The sequence below is a fragment of the Mytilus trossulus genome, chromosome 14 (assembly GCF_036588685.1).
Source record: "Mytilus trossulus isolate FHL-02 chromosome 14, PNRI_Mtr1.1.1.hap1, whole genome shotgun sequence".
Taxonomy (NCBI): domain Eukaryota; kingdom Metazoa; phylum Mollusca; class Bivalvia; order Mytilida; family Mytilidae; genus Mytilus; species Mytilus trossulus.
Window position 1 is genome coordinate 27,013,272 of NC_086386.1, and position 26,587 is coordinate 27,039,858.

General features: G+C 32.8%; 1 protein-coding gene across 2 annotated transcripts in view; it reads right to left on the reverse strand.

The window, feature by feature from the left end:
- Window positions 1-5,398: 5,398 nt before the first annotated feature.
- LOC134697198 (polyunsaturated fatty acid 5-lipoxygenase-like) overlaps window positions 5,399-26,587 on the reverse strand; it is a 48,985-nt gene continuing 27,796 nt past the window's right edge. For both annotated transcript variants that reach the window (XM_063559292.1, XM_063559291.1), the window contains exons 2-15: window positions 26,343-26,387; window positions 25,358-25,486; window positions 20,926-21,023; window positions 20,203-20,341; window positions 19,647-19,742; window positions 17,425-17,521; window positions 15,845-15,962; window positions 14,501-14,593; window positions 12,930-12,990; window positions 11,670-11,775; window positions 10,916-11,007; window positions 9,444-9,617; window positions 8,324-8,487; window positions 5,399-5,592 (exon numbers count right to left, since the gene is read on the reverse strand). In XM_063559292.1, coding sequence (XP_063415362.1) covers window positions 5,478-5,592; window positions 8,324-8,487; window positions 9,444-9,617; window positions 10,916-11,007; window positions 11,670-11,775; window positions 12,930-12,990; window positions 14,501-14,593; window positions 15,845-15,962; window positions 17,425-17,521; window positions 19,647-19,742; window positions 20,203-20,341; window positions 20,926-21,023; window positions 25,358-25,486; window positions 26,343-26,387 — 1,527 coding nt within the window. In that variant the 3' untranslated portion in view covers window positions 5,399-5,477. The remainder of the gene's footprint in view (window positions 5,593-8,323; window positions 8,488-9,443; window positions 9,618-10,915; window positions 11,008-11,669; window positions 11,776-12,929; window positions 12,991-14,500; window positions 14,594-15,844; window positions 15,963-17,424; window positions 17,522-19,646; window positions 19,743-20,202; window positions 20,342-20,925; window positions 21,024-25,357; window positions 25,487-26,342; window positions 26,388-26,587) is intronic.

The following is a 26,587-nucleotide window of genomic DNA, read 5'->3' on the forward strand; positions in this document are numbered from 1 at the left end:
ATAAGTAAAATACGGAAAAACAAGATTTTTGTTTTATAAAGTTTACTTCTGGATACCATCTTCGGATCATACACAAGCTTCTGTCCAAGTTTCGTAGACATCTAGGATAGTTTAATAAAAGTTGGTAAGAAAACTTTACCACAGAGTGAATGGTTTGTTAACTGGCAGAAAAAAACTGAGTTCATTTATAAGTAAAATACGGAAAAAAAGAATTTTTTTTTACAAAATTTATATCCAGATACTATCTTATGATCATAAAGAAGCTACTGTCCAAGTTTGATACAAATCAATGATAGCTCAAGAAAGTTATAAAATTTCAAAAACTGTAAACTACAGATGGCATATTTATGGACGACGCCAATAAGCGAATGTAAGAACGCTATGTCTCCCTTTTTCGACAAAAGTCGCAGGCTTGAAAAAACTGAGTGCGATGTCGAGGTCAAATGAAACGTTAAGCTTGCGAATGGACATTTTAGTTTAAAGCTGCATTTTTTTATTAGTTGTTATTGTCTTTTAACTAGGCATTAGTAATTGAGAGTATTCTTAGATTAGTGCCATTCTGTTGTGCGGATTTATAAATATACTGCCATATCCACACCTGTTTTGCTAGATATAATTCTATGTGTATCAATATGAATAGTCTTTTTCAACTGATCATTTTGTTCTTATGTTTTACATTAGGTTAGGGGATGGTTGGGGATCGGGCATGTACCCCTTACAATCATTATTTACAACAGTTGATATATATTGCTTAGAGTATAGGAGATACTGACTTTAACTGATCCATGGAATCTGTATCTTACGATACGTGTAGACGTTGCTAGGAACGCATATATAATGTTATAAATGAGGATTTTACTTAACAAAACAAAACTGTTTTTAAAGCATTGTCTGAACCAGGTGAATCAGATCAAGGGCTATCGACATAAGAAAGACAGAAACTTCGTAACATAAATTATCTTTAACAGGGTATTAGGCATTCAGGTCTTCTACCTTTTGAAATTTAAAACTTTAAACAAATAATTTACCGCGTTGTCGTCGTTGTGTCTTTCGTCGCAGTCGAGGCAAAAAAAGGGAAATAAGTTAACATGACAAAAATTGGTATTTGACACTTTTTATAAGTTATTGCCCTACATATGACCTTTTTAATTTTAATGCCAAATAGAAATTCCCCCCCCCCCCCATTTTCACGGTCCATTAAACATAGAAAAAGATAGTGCGGAGGTGCATCCGTGTACTGGGGACACATTCTTGTTTAATGTAGAAGATGTTCAACAAGATAAGTCACTTGATAGATATCGTCAATTAAACCAAATGGAAATTATTTCCCTTGCTAGACAATTGTTCCTTGTTTACAGTTTTAGCAGAAACTATGATAGAAAGATTGAAGTCGCAAATATTAATCAAAGCACTGTAAGCGCTGTAGGCAGTTAACCAAACACCAAGCATCATTATTAAAACTGTGGCAATAATTTAATTTAGAGGCGGGGATCCCAACTGTTTCCAAGTTCTTAAACAGGAGGGATGGGGTGACCGTAGGGACTTCCCCTATATTTTATTTGATTTGTTATATAGTCCCATACATGAGTATATATGGTTAAGGGGTGAGGATCTCGAATTTTTCCAAGTTCTCAAACAGGAGGGTGTGCAGTGACCATAGGGACCCCTTATAATTCATTTGATTTATAATATTGTCCCATACAAAAATATATATGGTTTAAGATCGAGGATCTCGACCGTTTTCAAATTTTCAAAAAGGAAGTGGTAGAGTGGCCACACGAACTCCACCTATATTTCATATGATTTGTTATATTGTTCCATACATGAATATATGGTTTAGGGGTGGGGATCTTGATCGTTACCAAGTTCTCATATAGGAGGGGTAGGTGATCCCCAGGGACACCCTATATATCATTTGATTAGTTATATAGTCCCATACATGAATACATATGGTTTGGGGTTGATGATCTCGAATGTTTCCAAGTTCTCAACCAAGAGGGTGTACAGTGACCCTAGGGACCCCCTTATAAGTCTTTTGATTTTTAATACTAGTATTGTCCCTTACATGAATATATATGGTTTAAGATTGGGGATCTCGACCGTTTTCATATTCTCAAACAGAAGTGGAAGCGTACCCAAGGAACTACGCCTATATTTCATTTGATTTGTTTTATTGTCCCATATATGAATATATATGGTTTAGGGTGGGGATCTCGATCGTTTTCAAGTTCTCAAATAGGAGGGTTGGGGTGACCCCCAGGGACTCCCCCTAAATATTTCATTTGATTTGTTATATTGTCGAAAACATTAAGTTATATGGTTTAGGGGTAGGGATCTCGACCAAAACCAAGTTCTCAAACAGGAGGGGTGGGATGACCCTCAGGGACTAGTCCATATTTCATTTTATTATATATATTGTTCAATACATGAATAAATATGGTTTAGGGGTGGGAATCTTGACTGTTTCTAAGTTCTAAAACATGAGGGGTGGGGTGACCCTAGGGACTTCCCCTATATTTCATTTGATTAGTTATTTAGTCTCATATATGAATTTATATGGTCGAGGGGTGGGGATCTCATCCGTTTCAAAGTTATCAAACAGGAGGGGGTAGAGTGGCCCAATGTACTCCACCTATATATCAGATGATTTGCTTAGTCTTACATTGAGGTATCATATACTATAGTCGCACTATTTGTGTCTGTCCCATGTCCAAAGCCTGTAATTCAGTGGTTGTCGTTTGTTTATGTGTTACATATTTGTTTTTCGTTAATTTTTTTTATATAAATAAGCCATATAAAGTTTTCTTGTTTGAATTGTTTTACATTGTCTTATCGGGGCCTTTTATAGCTGACTGTGCATTAAGGGCTTTGCTCTTTTTATGAAGGCGATATGATGACCTGTAGTTGTAAATGTCTGTGTCATTTTGGTCTCTTGTGGACAGTTGTTTCATTGGCAATCATACAACATCTTCTTTTTTATAAAAGAAACTTCCAGCTATTTTAACTGACCTATCAAAATTGAGAAGAAAAAAATACCTCTTGAAATTGCAGTAATATGTTTAACTTTAAAAGCATACTACATGCATTACCAACATTTATCACTGATAAAGAAAATGTATACTGTCACCAGGAAAATATACATGTATATTGTTAGATATACTGTTCCCAGCTGTCACATTGTATTGGATTTTGACATTAAAATTTGTCAAAAAGTAAATTTGAGTTTCTATATAAAATATTTTCTGCTGTTTCTTTCTTTAATACATATCTTTTGCTTTCAATTCTAGTGTTTATATTCATTTACTATGCATAGATGTATTTTGTCACAAGTCTGGATTTTTTTATAGTTGACCGCCAAACCCGGAATTACCCTTATCCGCTTCCGGATTCGGATCCGGTATTGTTAAATTCTGTCATCACGGCAGCCATTTTATTGTGTTTACAATGTCGTTTTTGTCATCAGATACGATTTAGTTGTAGTTAAATACTATTTGTCGGCGATTTTCTGTCTAAAGCTAACGGTTAAACAAAACGAACATCGCTGTCATGAAAAATAATGATGAAAATAAGTTGAGATCGTTTATTAGGAAACTTAGGTAAAAATGTTTGCAAAGTTATTTTTTTATTTTCTTTCAAGGTCCGTCGGGCATGTCGGGCGTAGCTAGTTACTAAGTTGAAAGTCCGAGTGCAAAAGTGGGAGGTCGCAGATTTCTTGACAACCGTTAATTTGAACCCCTGCGTCCAAATTGAAAAGATACGAAAATTTTATCTTCTAATTCAAAATTGCCGCCAACAGCGTGAACAGTTGAACTTACTGACGTAGTTGACTACGTATTGACGACAAACAATATTCCTACGACTTTGCCATTTGGGAAATCTAAACTACTTGTCTTTAGAGATTTTCGGCGATAAAATATTTCATACATTTGTACTTAGACATCTTAACCAAAAGTTCAGGGGATAATAAACTACATAAGGATTCCTTATGTGCTCTACTTCCTATGTGCAACACCAAAACTTTTGGGAAAATCGACGATCATTTAAGGTTTTTCTGGTCATATATTTTGTAAACCCGAACTAAAAGTATAAAAAAAACTGTCCAATAAGTTATTAATAACATAATATCCAGCTAGATAATAACAATGGCACATATTTCAGCATTTATAGGGTAGAGCACAAATCCAGGGTGCTCGCATAAGGAAGCTTAACTGCCTAAAAATGTTAAGCAAAATTAAATGTTAAAGGAAGTCAACATGTCGAACTGGTCAATTACCCCTTTCCCTAAAAGGGCATTTTTGACACACAAAATGTATTTTTTCCCCATTTTTTTGTGTTTTAATAGGAAATACATATCCTATCACATTAATCTCGAAAATTATTATTATAGATATTTCGAAAAACGTGAACAGTAAAAATTATCAACAATATACAATCACGCTCTGCTGCTGATATCGAAAGGAAAAGGGAAATTCTGTTAATTATGTTTAAACAGTAACATGAATGTGAAGTAAGAATACAAAAAAATAAAGAACCTTAGTGAGCGCGCTCACATACCCCTCGTCCCCACATAGTCAATGGAGAAACAAAATATGTGTAAGAAAAAAAATTGTATAAGAAATAAAAAATGAATTCTAATATCCAGTCAATATGCACATGTACATGAGTATGTCCTTTTTATCTACAAAGTTTCATACAATTGTGATGTGTGGTATAGAGGAGTTGCGATGACAAACTGTTGCAGAAGTACATTGAAACTAATAAGTTCAAAGGGGCGTAACTCCTAGAAAAAAATTAAATCGTTATTTCCTGTCGATATGCACATCTACGTCGTATGTTTTTATCATCTGAAAAGGTTTCGTGAAATTCGGTTGTGTGGTTTGAGCGGAGTTGCGATGCCAAACTGTTGCAGTAGTACATTAAATTAAATAAGTTGAAAGGGGCGTAACTCGTAGAAAGAAAAGAAAAATCGCAATTTCCTGTCGATATGCACAACTACATAGAATGTCCTTATTATCTAAATGGGTTTCGTGAAATTTTGTTGTGTGGTTTGAGAGGAGTTGTGATGACAAGAAACAGAACTGACGGACTGACGGACAGACGGACGGGTCAAAAACATTATACCCTCCGCAACCCGTTGCGTGGGTTATAAATATACTAAAAATCTTTTCAAATGATGTCATTCAATCGTTCTAACTTCTGATTTTTTTAAGTTATTCAGTGTTTAAGGAGTTAATGTTGCTCAATGTTTATATATCTTTATTATGTTTAACCATAGAACTTCACAGGAGCAGATTGAAGCTGGTAAAACATGTTAAAAGCATTGTTATTGAAAATATTCGATTTTTACCAAACTCTCAATCTTTTTAAATAGTTTGGGTAGTCATATACAAAAACACAATATCTTTAAAACATTTTATATTGACTGGAAAAAAAGTTCACAATGGCACAAAAAGATGATGGTAAAATGTGGTGTCATGTCAAATACTAATCGAATTAGGCACAAAGTCAGGGTCAAGCCAGATATAAGGTGGATCTCTTATTTTGTTCCTTTCTTTGATTGTTTTACTAATATCTTTTAGTTCTTCTCTGAATCTGAAAAAAAAAATATCGATTATTATTACTATCTTATATTTCATCCATTGAATTCTGTTCACCTCCCACTGTAAGCATAACGTACTTGAAATACATGGGTTTTGTTTATTATTAAAGGTGAGAATGGAAATGGTAAATGTATCAAAAATCCGACCAAAGAGCGGAAAACAGCCGAAAGCCACCAATGGGGGCTTCAGTAGATAGAGAAAATACCTCACCCGGAAGCCTTCTTGAACTGGCACCTAAACAAAACTGTGTGCTAGTTCAGTATTTTTTTAACGTCACACTAAAACTCAAATTCATAATCATACAAGACATAAAAAGACCACAGGTTCCTGACTTGCAACAGGTACAACGGCAGGGTAAAACATGTTTTGAGATCTTAACACCTCCCCCCTTTTATACCTCAAGATACAATTCATGAAATGTTTTGACTAGTTTGTGATTTCGGAAACCTCGGTGTAAAAAAACATCTGTATTACAGAGATTTCTTCCGCAAAAATAAAATCTATCTAATGTCTAAATGAACGTTTGATACATTTGAAACGCATTTTTAAAGGACAATTGTCATACATGAATCAAAGAGCAGATTGCTCTGAGGAATACGAATGTAATTGTTTTCGTTGATACATGTATTAGTATTATTATTTTCAAAAATAATTCAACTGCACGTGTAAAATACTCGTAAATTGTAATTATCTGGATAGTTATTTAACTTTAAAAATAGCAAATCCATGATACAAGTGTATGAACAATGTACATATTGTGTTTCATTTTGTACTATAAATTGTAAGTTGACTTTCCGCAGCAGTCAATGAGAGTGAGAGAAGGACCTTGTCAACTATTTTCCTACGTGAATTCAAGGTGGAACCCCTATTCCTAACTCTTTAAATGTTTAATTTCCTTTGGGTCAGTGGGCATGACTTCTTTCCGTACACATTCCTCTGTTTAAACTGCGATCGGTTTCAATATAATACGACCTCTATCGACAGAACGAGTAAATTTTTCTCGACGTATCGTCGTTTGACAAATATTACTAACAGAAGGGAAACAACTCGAAGCGATAATATGGAAGACTCCATTATGGGTGAAGGGTTGTTCTAGTAATACCTTTACGTTGTGGACTACATTTATTTTAATTTAAATGATGCATATGATTTAAAATTATGCAAAAACAATAACCTTATTATCAGACAGACATAGAAAGGATCTCGTGAGTTTCAAATTAATAAATGGAGTGGAGAATCCAGAGCAACCATTTAATCTGATAAATGAAGTCTAGAAAACTATAGGCATACGCATAATAACATAAACAAACCCTAGATTTGTGATTTGTAGCAAGGACGTATATCAAATGTTAATTAAACGACCTCCATTTCTTTATTGAAGTACAATATCAAATATCAGTTTCAAAACGGTGCCATATATGAAACTGCATTTCAGTTCTTATATGACAGAAATAGATTTATCGATCGGAATTCAGAGAACTATCGCATGTTTTCAAAACTGGAGAATTCCCTCTGACGTGTTCCTAAATTTATAAAAACACTAATATAAATATTGCTTAATTCTGATTTTCCGTGTTGTTAAAAACACGCATACAAGTCAAGGGAAATATCGACACATGAAGATTATCAGAAGAGCATTATAGGACAGCTGTTTAAATTCAATCCTTTTGTTTTTTATACCATTTAAAGCTAGACAATCTCAAGAATCTGAGATGTTCATTGATGTTTAGAATAAAACAATTGACGTAAGGGCATGGCCCTGAGTCAATGGTATAAGTCTACAGATTGCGTAAAAGCAATCTCATCCCAAAAACCAGCGGTCCTCTTCTTCGTGTCAACGATTTGTTTAATTCATATGAAACAGACTTCATACCAGAGCTTCATACGAAAAATGAAACGAATCAAACTTTATCTTTTAGTCTAACATTCAGCAATACATATTATTTCCTTTCACAAATTGCTGCAAAGCTTTTTGTCAATATTGAGCGAATCTGACCCATCACACACGCACACACACTTGAAATAAAGGACTCTACAGATACAATAAGGTCTGATTTTTGACATCTTGACTTCCAGCTAGAAATTAACTATAAGAGTCCACTGAGAATAGCAAACATTAAACAGATCTGAATATTCAGGTTTTTGAGAAAAAATATTCAATGAACTCATTATAGATACCAGGATTATTATTTTTTTTTTTATTCTAATTTGTTTTTCTGCGCCAGATGCTTCATCTACAAAAGACTCGTCAACGAATCAGAAAAGTTAAAAAGGTAAAATTAAGGACAAAGTTGAAGATCGAGGACCATAAATTCCCAAAGGCTTTGGTGAGGTTATCTATTCGTGGGGTAGAAAAGCCTTAATTTCAATCCTGGTATCTGTGCTGGGTATATTTAGCATTTATAAAAACCGTTTCCTACATATAATAATAAAGGTTTCTCTAGCACAGACAATTTTAATACTTGACATAAATCCATGACTTGGTGGCTTTGGGTACTAGGTAAAGTGGGAGCGTTTTAAAACTCGATTGTAAGTTGTTTCAAGAAGGGTCAATATTGGCCATAAAATTCCAGAAAATGCAGTTAACATGTAAATATCAAATAAACAGATCTGAATTCAATATTGTTTGTAATATTATACTCTAGAACTATTCAAAACTGCACATGGCTAGGGGTGAAACTTCACTCATAAAAGATAAAAACGTGATGACAAATCAGACTTACTCATTAACTATATTTTTGGCAGGTGGATCAAATATATACTGCACTTCGAAATCTCCAATACTATTGGTCCCTCTATCACTGAGAATTTTAGTAACTGTCATGATATCAAGAGTTGTTGGTTTATCTGGTAATGCTATCAAAATGTCATTTTCAGTCAATGGACTCTGCAAGATATATCATAAAATTTTATAGGTTTTAAAATGATACATATGTATCAAGGTGTAATACCACGTCCCATCCGGTTGCATTTGTAAAAGGTTCGAAAATAATATTCCTTTGAATTTGACAGTTGTAGGAAAATAATCATACATTTTATAACAGTGAAAATTCTGATTCATAAACATATATCTAGGTTGTTACATTTTTGTTATATTTGATGTGTTCGTATATATATAGACCAGTTTGACAACTTGAAGTTTAATGGTTACTTCAGTTTTTACAAAGTGAAAAAGGGTGACCATATGATTTTACCTTCTAGTGATGGTTATTTTCTTATATGCGAAAAATATATAATGTGCAATTGTGTCTATAATAATGGACAGGATAGGCTTTACTCATGTTTAAGTATTCTGTATTTCAAAGACACATACATTCTGCACAATTTTTTGCAAATGTTTTTGGCAAATTTAACAAAGATTTATAGATTTATAGGTGAAATAAATCCTGGTATTGCACCTTAACAAATACGCCCTATATTCTGATGACAAGAAATAGCCATTCCTTCTTCTGACATTTTTTGTTTCTAATTAACTTTTTAAAATTGTCGATTTATTGTTTGTTGGATAATGTACGTCCAGTGGCAATTTAACATGTTCGACAATTACGTTACGATATTTGAATACTAGTATAAAAATAATATATTTCAACATAATGCACTTACATAACATGAACACTTAAATTCATCTTATAGACAACTGCGTATTCATATCTTCATTTTAAATTTATAACTGTGTCAACTTATACACGTTCTATCAGTACTGGGCATTTTCCGGCTGCAAATCGATATCAACAAATTATTTTTGAGTATTTTTATAGGTCCAGAAGAAATATTGACACAATACCTGTAAAGATGAGTTTGGTAGTTTATATCACATTAAAATAGTGCACTAAAATTACTTACTTTGTCTTTTGGTGGCGTTCCTTTTAAGCATGCCGGATAATTCGGCGGGAACGCATATTCGTCATATTGCGGAAAATTTGTCGATGCATGTCCAACACTGCATGTATAAATAATGGATGTCAATGTTATTGTAAGGTCCTCTACTGTTGCAAATTTTCCGTTGTTCGGAACACCCTGTAATGGAACAAGACTTTTTATATAACTGTAAAATAATTACAACAGAGGTTCGAATCACAAAATTTTCATACATTTATTTCATTTTATCATCGGTACAAGGACATCATTCGCAGATAAAAATCAATATGCAGAAATCTTATACGTTCACAAATATCACATCCCATCTGTTTTCTTTAGGTATATCAATTACAAAGTACAAAAATGTCGTCATTCAGATAAGTCTATTACAAACTGTTAAACAGATATTTTTTTTCAGAAGGGATCAAGATCGATACTGTTTTCAGGGTAATTATTGAACAGAAGGTCATATTCCAAACGGTTGATCGACTGCCATTCGGAAAAAAGGTAAAACAAAAAAAATTCCAAGTGAAATTCAAAAATCCCTTATCAAACGGCAAAAATAAAAGCCAAAACACACGATGCGAATTTAAAACATCTGTCATATCCCTATAAACTTAGTATGAACTTTTCCTGATTTAAAAAAAACCCATAAATTTAACTTGGTTTGTAACTAGCAAATCTGTCACCTGTATGACAGTCGCATAACATTCAATCATATTAACAGCAATGAGTGATCAAATCAAACAGCAAAGACATGATGATAATGGCAGAAACAGTGGTTAAAAGAAACAGAACACAGAATATTTCTGATTTCAAGAATAAGGAGTAATAAGGTTAAAACTTTACATTATACCATCATGGCTAATAAAACTAATCTTATCAAAGATACTAGGCTGGTGAGATGCCTTATCTTATGGTTGTTACTTAAATCATGCTGCCTTATTATTTTTCTTTATTAGAATCTACTCGATTATATTGTCCTATTTATACATTATTTCCTGTCTTATTATCTAAAACACATCATGATGTTCTTCTTACACTTCTAAATTATTTATTTTGTTTCTTAAATTCTGAAGTGAGGTTTTTTGGAAAATAACGAAAGAGTTAATTATACCGCATTTCTTTGTCCGCTATATTGAATAAATTGCTGGTATTACCCTGAAACTGTGTCTATCAATGTACATTTATATCATCTTTGATATTTGACAAATAGTTTCTCTTAAACCGGTGTGCGGGCTTTCTTCGACTTGCAGCGCATGGTAAGTTTATACTAAACGTTTTGAAATAAAATTATGAATATAATGGGGAGTGTGTCAAAGAGACAACAGCTCGAACAAAGAGAGATAGCAGCAGAAGGCTACCAACGGGTTTTCAACTCCGCGAGAAAAATCTCTTTGTGACTTTGAGATTAAACAAACCATTTTTGTATTATGAAATTTAAATATGCTACTTACTAATATTCCGCATCCCCCTTTCTCTCTAGCCTTTGTCAATTCATTTCCCCAGCTCATTATCTCCCAGTCATCAAATATCTTCTCAGGCTTGTCTGAAAGCAATGATGGCATACATGTAATTCAAGGGTTATAAACAATCAAATATCTTCTCAGGCTTGTCTGAAAGCAATGATGGCATACATATACTTCAAGGGTTATAAACAATCAAATATTTTCTCATGCTTGTCTGAAAGCAATGATGGCATACATGTAGTTCAAGGATTATAAACAATCAAATATCTTCTAAGACTTGTCTGAAAGCAATTAATGATGGCATACATGTAATTCAAGGGTTATAAACAAACTATAAATAATCTTATTGATTTATTTTTTTTATTTACCGACTGAGTTAACAACGTCTGTTCAACATATATAATCAATAAATTTAAGTAAATTGAGTTTTTCTCAACATTGTTGTTATATATTCTGCTATATATAGCAGAAGTTGTACTGGTATACTGCAAATGAGGATCAATGATGAAATGCAGATATTCTTGTCCATGATTCGTGTAGCATGTGTACCATAAATATCTTAATGTTATGCGTGTATTCAACAAGCTCGATTATAAATGAAGGCAAATGTAGTATACCGTTGTTAAATAGTAATAAATCGATTCATCCTAATATTTTTTTACAAATTCTGGTCGATTATTTTATCTGACCCTTTTAAAAGTCTGCTTTGTTTTTGGTATATTATTAATGAATGAAAACCTACCATAATATAACTTGACATATTTTGAGACATAATTTTTGATGGCTTGATACAACAGCAATGCATCGTCCCGAAAATGATATCCTGGAAGTATGTTTGTATTCAATAACTGAAATAAAATATAAATATATTAACCATACTTTGAACATTTCATTGACTGACCATGGTATAGTAAGTCAACTTTTAGTTATTGATTTTTGTAAAAGATACACATTAAACCAATATTCCCATTATAGGTCTAATTTCCAAACATAATATGCTTATAAACCAAAAATATGAATGTTCCTTCAAATTAAATTAAACTTGAAATTATAGATAAAAAATACGTTGAATATGTCGACAATTTTTATTCTACATCTTTTTGTTGAGTAACATTCCAGCAGCGCTTGCATATGGAATATATATCTCCCAGTTGGTAAAATATTCCAGAACTAATTGTTTAGTTCAAACGTATTGTATTTACTCCAAGTAAAAATGATTGTACACAAGTAAACCGTACTTATGAATCCACTCTGAATAACAATAAGTTATTATACAATATTAATAAGAGCATGCAATAATTCGGAATATACAATACTATACGAGTCTATCTATTGAAAAAAAAGACAAAACAATAATAACGATGATAGAGATGATGACTTGAATGTACCGACAATACACTATTAGTATCATAGAACAAGGAATCTCTTATGTCTTTTAATAGACACGAATACATGTTTAAATATAATGAAATTTTGTTCATACAAGAGCTTCGGATTTCCAGTTTTTTTTACATATGGTTTCTATTTGAAAAGAAGCTATCAAAACAATAGTTCAAAGTGGTGATGTTGGAATCATCTCATTGAAACCTTTTGCAGACGCCATCATGATTATTTGAAGGTCATGGAATACCCTTTTCACCAATGACGACGGTTGTGTTCCAAATGTAGTAACAACAACCACATCCTCTTTTCCTGTGACCTACCGAAATAGACTATGATTTTTACATCGGATGACCGATATAAAATTTTACGGTTATATGTACCTAAACCTCACTTTGGGTAAAGACGTTTGATTTTTTTTTCTGAGACAAGTACTTGTGACCAATCCTAATGACATTAAGGTCAGTACTTTGATTATGTCATGTGTTGTACACCGTTGGTTGCCATTTATTCTAACCGTTTGTCGTTTTTTTTGTCATGTCATTGTCAATATATATTCGACTAATATGATTGAATATCCGTTTGGTATGTTTGACACTAATTATAGGAGGAACATACATACCCCTCTCCTCTTAAGATCTTCAGGCAATGTCCCATGTGTATCCATTCTCCAAATATTTATTCTAAAAACGATATATATCTATCAAGATAATAAACTAAAATTATATGTTAAGATTGACTTTAACAGTGAAGAACACAAAAAGAACACAATACAATAACTGTGTATGAAATTGGTTTTAAATATTTTGTCTTGTACCTTAATTTGTGTTTAATAAGTTTAAAACATATCATCTTTAATAAAGTATTATCAGATTATCTCAAATTTCAAGACGGGTAGAATGTGACCAATATCAGGTAAGTGAAGCAAAATATCATACATGTTCAAAGGGGAATAACTATAGCAAGTATATTTAAAGTTTTTTTTTATAAAATCAAGTCAAAGTCTAAGAAATATTCACGACTTGGAAACTAAAATCAACGTTTCTACCATGATTAATTGTGTTACAACGACATCTGGCATCTATAATTTGGCACATATATAGATATGATACAAACATGGTTGTTTCTGTTATTTGTACCTCTTTATTTTCAATAAATATCAAGTATAAAATATATTTTCATGCAAAAAGAAAGCACTAGATCTACATGTATATTGAAGAGTTATCTGGACAAAAATTGATCTACAATTTTCTAAAGGAAAAAATTTGAATGTTATCAAGAACTTGAAATTTACGTTTGACTTTGTAAAATGATTTTGCGGCCAAAGAAGTTATACATATAAATCGCCATAGTATAATGTAGGGAATATTTATTTTGAATTAAAAAAAAAAACGAGTGAAGTCCGGGAATAAGATCTTCATAACGTTAAGCAATAAAGATTTTTTTTCACAACTAAATATAATTATCAAAAGGTACCAGGATTATAATCTAATACGCCAGACGCGCGTTTTGTCTTTATAAGACTCACCAGTGACGCTCAGATCAAAATAGTTATATAGCCAAACAAGTACAAAGTTGAAGAGAATTGAGGACCCAAAATTCCATAAAGTTGTGCCAAATACACTAATGTAATCTATTCCTGAAGTAAGAAAATCCTAAGTTTTTCGAAAAATTAAAAGTTTTGTCAACAGGAAATTTATCAAAATTGCCATATAATTGATATTCATGTCGACACACCAAAGTGCTAACTACTGGGCTGGTGATTTCCACGGGGACGAAACGTCCACCAGCAGTGGCATCGACACAGTGGTCAAAATAATTATCAAAGGTACCAGGAATATAATTTAATACGCCAGACGCGCGATTCGTTTATATAAGACTCATCAGTAGCGCTCAGATCAAAATAGTTATAAAGCCAAACAAGTACAAACTTGAAGAGCATTGAGGACCAAAAATTCCATAACATTATACCAAATACGCTAAAATAATGTATTCCTTGAATAAGAAAATCCTTAGTTTTTCGAAAAAATTAAAGGTTTGTCAACAGAAAATTCATTTAAATGACCCTATAATTAATATTCATGTCAACACACCGAAGTGCTAACTACTTGGCTGGTGATACTTTCGGGGATGAACCCTCTACCAGCAGAAGCATCGACCAAGCAGTGTTATCTATTTGAAAGGTATACGTACCCTCTAGCAATTAATGAAAACATCCCTTTGATTCCTATTGCCATTGTTTTGTCTACCCAGCCATTAGGAGCAACTAACAAATCCAATCCTCGCCTGAAATAAGAAGTATTGAGAATTATTTCTTGAACTCAATATAATAATTCTGGAGACGTTATCGTTTGTCCATATACCGTCTGAATATGTAAAACATATTTCTTGTTTTTTTGGCATTCACGCACTTATACCAAAGTTGCATGCGCATTTTATTGCAATTTGATTGTTCATAGATATAGGAAGATGAACTTTGTCAAACTATTCAAATGTTTTGTATGATACTCTAAAGGTGAAGCATATTGTCTTGTTTTAATAGTGCGTATGAGTGTGTGTACATTGAACAACTGGAATAACAACCCATGTGTTTTACAAACATAGAAACGATGGACAATATTTATCACGTGTAGCATTTAATTTAAAATATGATGCTCTAATATGTGTCTTATAAAAACCATTGATATGTTTGGAACTATCAAAGGTTTGCGTTTATCCCTTAAATATTATAGCGATTTGTTCAAACAATCGTTAGTTTTTGACATTGCTTTTCATTTACCACTAACAGATATTTGTAAACTTGTGAAGCTAAAACGATTGTTTTCCTTGGTCAAATTTCAAAAATTGCATAAAGAAATGAACACATCAAATGTAAAATGATATGTTCAAAACTGTTCGATTTTTTAAACGTAGATATCGTTTTATTAAAATTTGGAAAATATTATAGTATGATACAAGCATCTTATTTTATAAAGACCAAAGTAATGATAGTGTGATTAATTGGTGGCTTGTTACACCACTTTTAGTACAATTTGCTTTATCATGACGGTCAGTTTTGAGTTGTGGAGGATACCGAAGGGCCCTGGAAATATACAGCAGTAGGTCAAGGACAGAAAAACATACACTGTGTTCATCCCTTTCAGAATGAATCTCTGGTCGTAGAAAAAGTATCAATGATGAATAATAAAGACACTTGTAGTATACTGCTGTTCGAAATTCATAAATCGATTGAGAACAAAAATAAATCCGGGTTACAAACATGAAATTGACATTGCAAAATGTATAGCTGTGTTACTATATTTAGGAAATAAATACAACTAATTGCAGTATAAAACATCTTGCTTTGGCAGAAACACTGACAATCCTTGTCGATTAAGATTGAATTAGTATGCACCTGTCAAATGCAGGGTTCGAACTAAGAACCTCAGAGTTGACAGTTAAGTGATAATGTAGATGAACTACTTTTTTAATTATTGACTACTCGGACTACTCAGCCGTCAATGTGCCCTGTTATACATGGTAGTTTATTGAACTTACGTGTTGATTGCTATCAGGTACAAAAAATGTGGCGCTAAAAGTTTGAAGATGGGATGAGATTGAGACAGTTGTCTATGTGTAACCACACACACTCCTTCCATAAGTAAATGTGTGAACGCTGAAACAAAATGTAGAAATTAACAAACTATATTTGTTTAAGTTTAATGACTTAAAATTGAGAATAAAAATTAGATATAAGACACAATAACTTCAGCAAAGAGCAGACAACAGCCGAATGTCACCAATGGGTCTTCTTCCGGAGTCGTGCTTCAGCTGGCTCTAAACAAAAATTTACACTGGTTCAGTGATAAAGGATGTCATACTAAACTCCGAAATAAACACAAGAAACTGAAATTAACAAGAATGTGTCAAAAGTACACGAATGCCCCACTTGCATACTCATTTTTATGTTCAATGGATCGTGAAATTGGGTAAAAATCTTATTTGGCTTTAAAATTAGAAAGATCATATCATAAGGAACATAATTATGTACTAAGTTTCAAGATTCATCAAAAGCTTCCTTGACCAAAATATTTAACCTGAAGCTCACATTTTCATTTTCTATGTTCAGTGGACCTTGCAATTGGGGTCCAAAGTCTAGTTGGGCTTTAAAATGAGAAAGATCATATCATAAGGAACATTTGTACCTAGTTTCAAGTCGATTGGACTTCAGCTTCATTAAAAACTACATTGACCAAACAAACTTTAACCTGACGCGGGACGAACGGACGGACGAACGAATGGTACAACGACCAGACGGAGGGACGCACAGACCAGAAGACATAATGGCCCTCTACTATCGTAGGTGGGGTACAAAAATCATACAAGACTAACAAAGGCCAGAAGCTCCGGACTTGGAACAGGCACATATAGAATTAAGCATGATTAAACATGTTTTGAGCACTCAAAAGTTTTTCATCTTAACCAGAGACAGTGATTTAACAGCAAAACATACGTTTGGGCATACAAACTCGAATAAATTTAACATGTAACCATCGAAGGCAAAATTGACCTCAGTTGACAAAAAAATGATAAAAACACGTCCTAGACAATTATTTTATAAAAATATAAAAATATGTTGATTTATCAAATTAAGAGTTAACTTTACTAAAACAAAATACTGACTGTTAAAAATTTAGGTAAACACTCCTCAAATGTATCCAGAAGAATTAAATGATAAGCAGATGTTAATTTGCAATTATAGTGCATAGTGAAGCGAATACCAAGAGAATTCAAATTAATCTATAGTGCCATAATGTTCAATTTTGAGAAGAATCATTTACATAAGTCAGTTATATCTCCATTATGAAATGAAAAGATCCTCATATATATATTCACCTTTTCAAGAGATCACGTGATAAGAAAGTAATATAATGTTTTCTTTGTGGATTAATAAGGATGATGAAGTATTGCATGTCGGCGCACTAATGGACAACTAAACCATTCTAACATTAAAGTGACATATATTTGTAGACTTTGGGGATGGAAAAGCTCTACATTTTTACAAAAATTAAAAAGAAGAATGACAAACCATTTGTTATGTGTTTATATGGAAATATTTAGCAGTATTGTTTACCTACCTAAATGAGTCAGTGATTGATGATAAGAAGCATCGGCTAGGTTGTACCACATCTTTGCCATTAACCACGTATTGGGTGGGTCTTTTGGTGTGAACACCTATTAATAGCACAAAATAATGCAATATAATGTACTAGTAGTAGCAAAATCCTTTATAATTGGGTTTTTCAATTCTAAACTTTTCTATAATATAATGCTTCTATCATAAATGTTTATTTTATACTTTAATCTGATAAAATTTGTTAAGTTTTCATATTAACATTGTAATCTCATCTTCTCATATTCTTCACTCCTAGCTAGTATTAACCTTGAAAAAAAGTTTAACCATATCAACTAACCATTAAATCGAGGTCATACTTACTTTGGATTAATATATTGTCAATATTAAATTAATTTGTGTTCTGGGATGATAACTCCGAAGGCAAATTCAAGCAAGGGATGGCCTTTTAAAATGACAAATTCAAACGCTATCAACCAACAAAAAAAGTGAAAAACAACTGCCATATTCCTGACTTGGTACAGTCAAATTTTTTTAGGAATATTTTGGTTGAAACCTTGTTTTAACCTCAGCTAAACCTCCCATTTGTATGACAGGTGTTTAAAGTTCAGTTATATTAACAATTTTGGTCATCAATCCAAATTGACACAATAGGCGAGGTTGACAATAACTGGTATCCAGCAGGGAAAACTGCACAAACACACATCACAAACATACAACATAATTGACTGTAATATTCAAACAAACATATAAATAAACGAAGTTGAAGCTTGTGGCCAGACTACTATCTTGAAACCAAACTACTGTTAATCAAACTAAACGTATCTTGTACCTGAAACTGTACGAAAATTACAGGACCCAGTCTAGCTTTCTATTGGAACTTTAACAATACTTTCAAAAATGTCATGTTAGTCATGTCATTAAAAATAACATTTTAACATTAAATAAATTCTAAAACCTTCAGATAAACCACTAGTTTTTTTTAGTCATAAACGATCATTATGATCTTAACATCATCTGCAAATATCTAACAATGAATGACTCAGCCATGTTTAGTACTAACAATGAATGATTCAGCCATGTGTAGTTCTAACAATGAATACTTCAGCCAAGTTTAGTTTTACCAATGAATGATTCAGCCATGTTTTGTTCTAACAATGAATGATTCAGTCATGTTTAGTTCTAACAATGCGTCCATTTTCTGAACAGAGACTGCATGATCAGTCTTAACTAACTTCACGCGAAGTGTCAAAAACAGTACTGAAGTTACCATTGTGGATAAGTTTGAAAAGTGACTGAATGACTAAAAATTATTTAACCATTTATTGTTCAGACTTAAAAGATCTGTTCAGTTCAAAATAGCCGTTTCAGAGCAATATTAGTTTACCAGTGAATTTCACCGTAAAATCGACAGTTTCATTAGAGTATTCTATAACTTAGAGTTGAACATTGAATTATAATGTGATCATCTTGCTGTAAGGCATTACTATCAAAAGAAAGAACATCAAAGACAGATGAAGAGAAAAACACCCAAGAAAAAAAAATACACACAATCTTTAATACACAGAATGAAAAATATTTACACACAAAAATCTCGCCAAAATAAGGGATTGAACTCAAATTCTACACAATGATAATCATTGCTTTGGTCCATTAGTGGCATGATAAATTGCTACTGATACTTAACATTCTAATAATAAGACTAGTGTTTCATATACAAGGAACAAAGATATGATTGTGGAACATAAATGTGGTTATTACAATTTGATGATTAGCAACACACACACACATATTCTGAACGAAAAATCCTATAAACCCTATTTAGGCAAGCTGTGTCAGAATATAAAGTTGTCACTAGAAGTTTGTGTCCATGCTTTCTTCTGAAAAGTGCTGTTAAAGTTAGAGGTTTTTACCAGCTATTGAATTATCTTCGAATTTCTTCGAAAATTACTGCATCAAGTTAGGAGTATGACAGTTGTGCCCCTTTCGTTCATATGGTTGATATAGTCTATCATTTGATTTGGTCAGTCGGGCTGCCGCCCTTTGGATTTAACTTGGGGTTCGATCTTTTTGCTACTTCTTTTTTACATCTTTTTTTGTTTTGATGAAAACTCTTTTTAACACCTCTCTCCTTTTTTCTTTGGTTCTCTAATAATTAAAATATTTCTATTGCGTAAATGTCTGAATATTTTGAAAACCTGAGAGAAGTATAAATAGAATATTTACAGGGTTATCTTCTCTTTTCTCTTGGAACAGCTGAATCGCTATTGGTACAAGTTGCTTTTTTTCATTCAAGAAGAATAATGCTATTGGACATGTCAACTGAAAAAAAATAATACTTTAAATGTTTGTCTTACTATACAAATTTCATATTTAATTTGATTTTGAATATAAAATGATTTGTTGGTCAACTCAATGCAATTTCATAAATAATATAGTAAGTAAACTCATCATAAATACCAGGACGCGCGTTTCGTCTACAAACCAAAAACCGAATCCAAAAAAGTTAAAAAGGCCAAAAAAGTACGAAGTTGAAGAGCATTGAGGACCAAAATTCCTAAAAGTTTTGCCAAATACAGCTAAGGTAATCAATGCCTGAGGTAGAAAAGCCTTAGTATTTCGAAAAATTCTAACTTTTTTACACAGTTAATTTATAAATATTACGTAAGAATTCAATTACAATACAAAAATTGAAAGAAAATGACCATGAAGCTGAGGTACTATGTCATAATTTAAAACGTTGGACATAAAAAAAAGTTTCATATAAAAAATTAGAACTTACAATAAGTTCAGGACTTCTCACAGGGATATCTTTAATATCTATCAGATCTATAATGAAAAGTCGATTAGCTTTGATGGCTTTTTGGATGCTCCATCCTTCGTCTAGATTTTTTTTCAGCTCATCCTCTGTTATGTTCATTCTGTAAAGAAAAAAACGTTGTAAAGCAAAGGTTCAGCGGGAAACATATAATATTAGTCAATACTAAAGGAGAAAATAACCTTAAGATATTCCTAAAGAATTTGGTAAATTGCTATTCACGCAGTGTGGAATATATCTCAACAACATCTTAAATTTTGGCTTCCGTTTATGTCTTGGAAAATACGTTTAAATATATATGTTTGAATCCTGTTTTGCGTTCTGATTGGTCAAACTGAACTGTCTTCGTTGTTTGATAGATTTGTTAATACTTGTCCTGTATATATAATCGTATTGATTCATGCTATATATTCTCTTTGTATTAAAGACGACCAAGTTACTTTTGTCAGCATAATCATAAATGATTTCATCAGCTAGTGGTTCATGCTTGACATTCTCTGAGAACCAAAGTAGACAGATTAACTTTTGTGGCATAGCTGTGCATAGTTCCATTAATGAGTGGTTCATGCTTTATATTCTCTGTGAACCAAAGTAGACAGACTTATGTTTATGGCATAGCTGTGCATAGTTCGATTAGTGAGTGAGTCATGCTTGATATTCTATGAGAACCAAAGTAGACAGACTTACTTTTGTGGCATAGCTGTGCATAGTTCGATTAGTGAGTGGTTCATGCTTGATATTCTTTGAGAACCAAAGTAGATATCGTTACTCCATTTCTTTACACCCTGAAAATAATCAAACATTAATTTTGTTATTCTTTAGACTTTTAATCACAAACAATATTAAACAAACCTGTCTCCCATATCAGACATTGGAACAGATAACGATATACTGTGGATTAATTTATTTTCGCGGGTAGTAATTTTCGTGGATTAAGGATGTCCAGCAAGATCATGTATAATTAATTTCGGATTTTTGATGAAGTCTACATATAAGCCTATAGAAAATGTATCATTCGTTGAACATTTAAGTTCGGAGGGGGGAGGGGGCACGAAAATTGGTATCCAACTCCAATTCAGGAAGGAATGGGTATAAAGTTACGTACAATAGATAAAACAAGATGAACTATTTGGAGATGACAAAGAGCTATGATGAGTAATGCCATAACAAACGAAAAACAACGAATAACAAACAACAATACATACATATTAAGATTGTTCCCAGCTGCTCACAAGGGTGAACATAATATGCTCCAAAAAGAGGCACCCGTCGTGTTGCAAATCATGTAACTCGATGGTTATTTTTTTTTTTTACAAAAGTTATGCCTTTTTCTCTGTTTAAATCTTACAAAATGTATAAATTTTCACAGTATATTGATTATTAACGTATAATTATTCTTATGTTTGTACAATAAAAAAATTAAAAAGTATGTAAAAGTTCCGTCATTTTTGTTTATACCATCGTACTACAATAATCAAAAGTCCATAATCCTAACCTTGTCAAGGACGTTGTCTATTGTTTCAAAAAATGTAAAACTGGCAACATGGAATCAAAATTAGAATAATGAAATGAGTAAATGGTCCCATGGGTGTCCCTTGCATCAAACATATTATGCCATTACACATTTAGTATGAATTATTAACATTGCGGACAAAATAAACTCGTCGTTTTGACTTTTAAAATGGTAATTTGTATGTTTATTAATCATTATATTTCATTAGGTCTCTGCAAGGCAATTCGGTATCATTTGAATTTTTTTGTTTCAAATGTCAAACCTATCATAAAAAAATAATGTGATGTGGTAGTTATGCCAATGAGACAACTATCCAACTATAGCCTTCTTTTAATTGTATTCATTATAGATCTAAGTATCGTTCTATCCTTCAGTAAAATATATATCCTTAGGGGCGTCTGAGAGGCTGTTTGATGTATCAACACACTGTCATATTAAGTCGGAATTGTTACGTGAAATCCGATACATCAAGGGAAGAAAGCTTCAATTATGTAGGTCACGGTACGACCACCGATACACAAACTCCATTATTATACTTCATGTTAAAATGCCATCTTTTGATTGGCTGATACGAGAGTGTTAATTTACTCTATCACATGGCTGAGAGGGTGACATTTTTTTTTACTGTTACCCTCTCGTCTAAACCAATCAAAAATCTATAATTTTGAATTGAATTTACATCAAGCGATTAAAAAAAATACCTGAAAAACTGTGAAACTATTCCACGTGGAAAACAACAAGACAATCACAAAGCAATAAATGAAACACAAATATAACAGACAGTAAACAACGTTAACTTCGGGAAGGCATGATAGTTAAAGCCAGTTACAGGCTCCTTACTTTAACTTCGGAAAGGTATGATAGTTAAAGCCAGTTACAGGCTCCTTACTTTAACTTCGGAAAGGTATGATAGTTAAAGCCAGTTACAGGCTCCTTACTTTAACTTCGGAAAGGCATGATAGTTAAAGCCAGTTACAGGCTCCTTACTTTAACTTGGGAAAGGCATGATAGTTAAACCAAGTGATCCTAACGAAGTGAATCAAGGGTTGTGCTTGGTTTGAAGCTGTTTGCTCGGTCAACTTTAGTACACGTAGAAAGCTGTCTCTGCCAAAATGGGATTAAACTTAAGGTTTGTTAATGATTTTGATTAAAATTCAATTAAGATTCTGTTCACTTGTGCTAATAAGTGAAGTTGAAGCAATATTTTACTATTTTAAGAAAGAACGTGTCAAATTTTTAAAGGAGAATTTGAATCTTTTTGATTTTTTCCAGATCTTTACAATTAAACTTCTGAGGCAAAAACAATGACAGAATCGAGCTTGGGGCACGAAACCAATCAAGTTTAGGGGACGAAAATGTCCAGTTTAGAAGACAATATATCAAATATATTGAACGGACGAAAAGATGTACTAAATCAATCATTATCTAGGGTGATATTTATCATATCGTTAGTATATACTACAAATACACATTTTAATGTTAACAGGTGTCAAATAATACACCAATCTCATTACGTAGCTCTTAAATGTGCGAACATATCTTTTTGTTAAAGTTATAAGGAATAAATCTATCAAAGTAATTCGAAACTATTGCTAATCTACACCTAACTAAATAAACCAGCACACATTACTGGACATTATTACTTTAATTACCGTCCGGACAGTATGAATGGACATTCATGTTATTTTAATATAATAAAGACCTTACAGCAGACAATTAAATCGTCTATGGAAATCGTCCGGGGAGTGCAGTATTGATATCTAATAGTATGATCGGTCTGCAATCTCACGCCAAGAGTTTCCGAAAGAGCGATAAATAATGCATTACGTATATAATGCGTTTCTTACATAAATGATTTATCAAAATTGGATATTACACGTGTTCATTATCTATTAATTTCCACTGCCGAAAAGTTATGTAATTTTAGTATCTGATTTATAAATTTTACTGATAATGCAAATTATGTTTTTCAAATCTAATTTCTAAACATTTTCGATCATTAATCGTTGGGAAAAAGTGTAAGCTGGTCGTCTGTCTCTATTGTATAGCACATATACATGTCTTGCTTAAGCCTCGGTCACACCTTACAGGATAGCTCGAGCGTACGTTTTATCCGTCGACGTCCGTTCTGTCTGGTGGAAAATTTTGAGCATGTTCAAAACTTTGAACGGACGTCCAACGGATAAAATGTCCGTTGAACATCCGTTAGGCGTCCCTTTTGTACGGTACTCGTCCGTTTGGTGTCCGTATTGTATCCGTTACGTGTCCGTTATACATCCGTTGGAGGTCTGAAAGATAATTTCACAAACGTACTTCTGCCCGACATTTAACGGATAAAACGGAAGTTGAACGAATGTGAAACGGACTTCTACCGGACGTATAACGGATAAAACGGATGATGAACGGATCTTAAACGGATTGGTCCGAGTACACAGTTATCGTTCTTTCAGTTTCGTTGTCCGGGACAAATATGGTCCCTAGTGTGGACAGCGTGTTACTTGCCAATTTTTTGTATACCCCTTCCAAATTTATGTTTTCATGTTTTATACCTCAAACAGCAAATAGAAGGATGAAATTACACTGTAAATAAATTTGGGTCATGAAATCGAAAGTCAAGTAGTGATTTGGTCCAGCTAAAAAACGTTAAAAATAGCATTTCTGAAGCTGTCAAAAGATTTCAAGACCACCTTTACATAAAATTGTCCATATTTTGAGTTAGAGCTCATGAAGTTTTCTATAATTTTGATATAATTTGTCCCAAAAGTAGTACAACTTACTGTAAAAAAAATATTTAGAAAGCGCAAGTTTGATTTTTTTAATTTTCATTTATTCTCTAAAGGAAATGCACTACGAAATGATCGATCATAGAGTAAGGACACGTCTTCACAATCAAGCAGCTCTTATTCAGGCCTGACACTGCCCTTTGGCGGCATTTAAAAGACCAAACCAAAACCAGTTACACAGAAACATTTTGAATACTTATACGATTTCCATGTATTATTATTGTCGCCTTTAATTTTTCCGTATATCTTGTTCATCCGTTTTATCCGGTACGCTTCCGTTAGGTGTCAGTTGTATGCGGTTCTCGTCCGTTGGATGTACGTTAATCGGCATCCGTTCTGTCCTGCACGTTTCCGTTTCTCGTACGTTCCATATCCGTTGCGTGTCCGTTATGCATTCGTTACGCGTCCGTTTTATTCGGTAAATACATCAACTGACTCCCAAATGATAACAATTTTGTCAACGGACAACTTTTATTTTCATCAGTTAGTCGTCCATTCGAGTTATCCGGTAAGGTGTGACCGAGGCTTTAGTCTTTAATTTTCTATGTTGTGTCTTGCGTACTATTATTTGTGTGTTTGCTTTTTTCTTTTTTATCCAAGGCGTTGTCGATTTGTCAAGTTTTCGATCTATGAGTTTGACTGTCCCCCTAATATCTTTCGCCCCTTCTTTTTTAAGTCATTATAGATATATATATATAAATATATATATATATGGTTTCACCAACTTTGCAAAGTATTGCCCAGGTTTACTCAAAGTTATCACACATTACAAACTCAGTAATTGCTGGTTGTTAGTATATTTAATCATTTAACCACATCTTACCTCCGGTTCACCAAAAGCATCAGAGTAGACGCACTTGAGATCAAATATACTTTCCCAGTTAGCACCATTCAACAACATGTGCAGCTTACTGGTTGCTATCATTTGAATTTTCCTCTTTGCGATATTCCACTGGATAAGAAAAAGATAGTTATTTTAAAAATTTGAATAGCAGTGTTATCATTTATTTGCAAAAGGGTTAGAATTTGACAATTCAACCAAAATGCATACATGTTTATATACAGTGTCAACCACACTCTTGTTTAATTTCAACAATAAAAATAAAACACAAAATGACTTTTTGGAAATTATTGGAATTGTATATTAAAGTAATCATCCTTGTATACTAAACAAACTTAGTATCTTACACAACGTTTAAATAATATCCTTTAATCTAATTTATCATTTAAACATTTTTCACCATTTTATCCACAAACTGTTTTTGAATCAAAATGGTTCACTGGGGTAGACACATGTGTCACTTGGACCTCTTCTATCCGGCATTTTAAAATGCCGTAGGGAGCGTCTTTTTGATTGTGTGGGGTGTATCGCGACATGCCGGATTTGAAAAGAGACGTAAAATCCAATATATTTAGCAAGTGCACTGTCATGCTTTCTTTACATTAAAGAACCCTTACAAAACTCTTTGAATGCCTGTGAGTGGTTTGATGCTTGCAAAATGGCTGCCTCTATTCAGCATACACTTCGTTTACACTGGCAGTCCAAATATATTCCCTTCTCTTCATTCAGGTTGTCCCAATTTGCAGGACGTATATACACTGATGAACTGTTTATGTGTTCCCGTCCGGAATATGCATGAAATATTTGCCACTGGACTTTAAGCAAACACAATCAATATTTCAAAATTATCCGATATTTGTAAGTTTGTACATATGAAGTTCTTTTCAAGTTTGGCAAATTTTTGCGTCTTTTATACAGAAAAAGCAAAGAGAAATACAAATGTAAAATTAAATAAGTAAATACATACTTTGTAATCAAATGAGAACTGTTCGTCACTTGGGATTTCTTTGACCTGGAAATAAACAAACAATATTTATATCATACTGTAAGCAACTTAAAATAGCATCTTTGAAAATCGAGATCTTGGTTATTATTACGTCTTTACTATAGATATAAAAAAAGAAGATGTGGTATTGTCAATAAGACAGTTTCCACAAGTGACTATGCAAATGACACAGTCATAATTAACAACTAAAGCTCACCATACGGCCT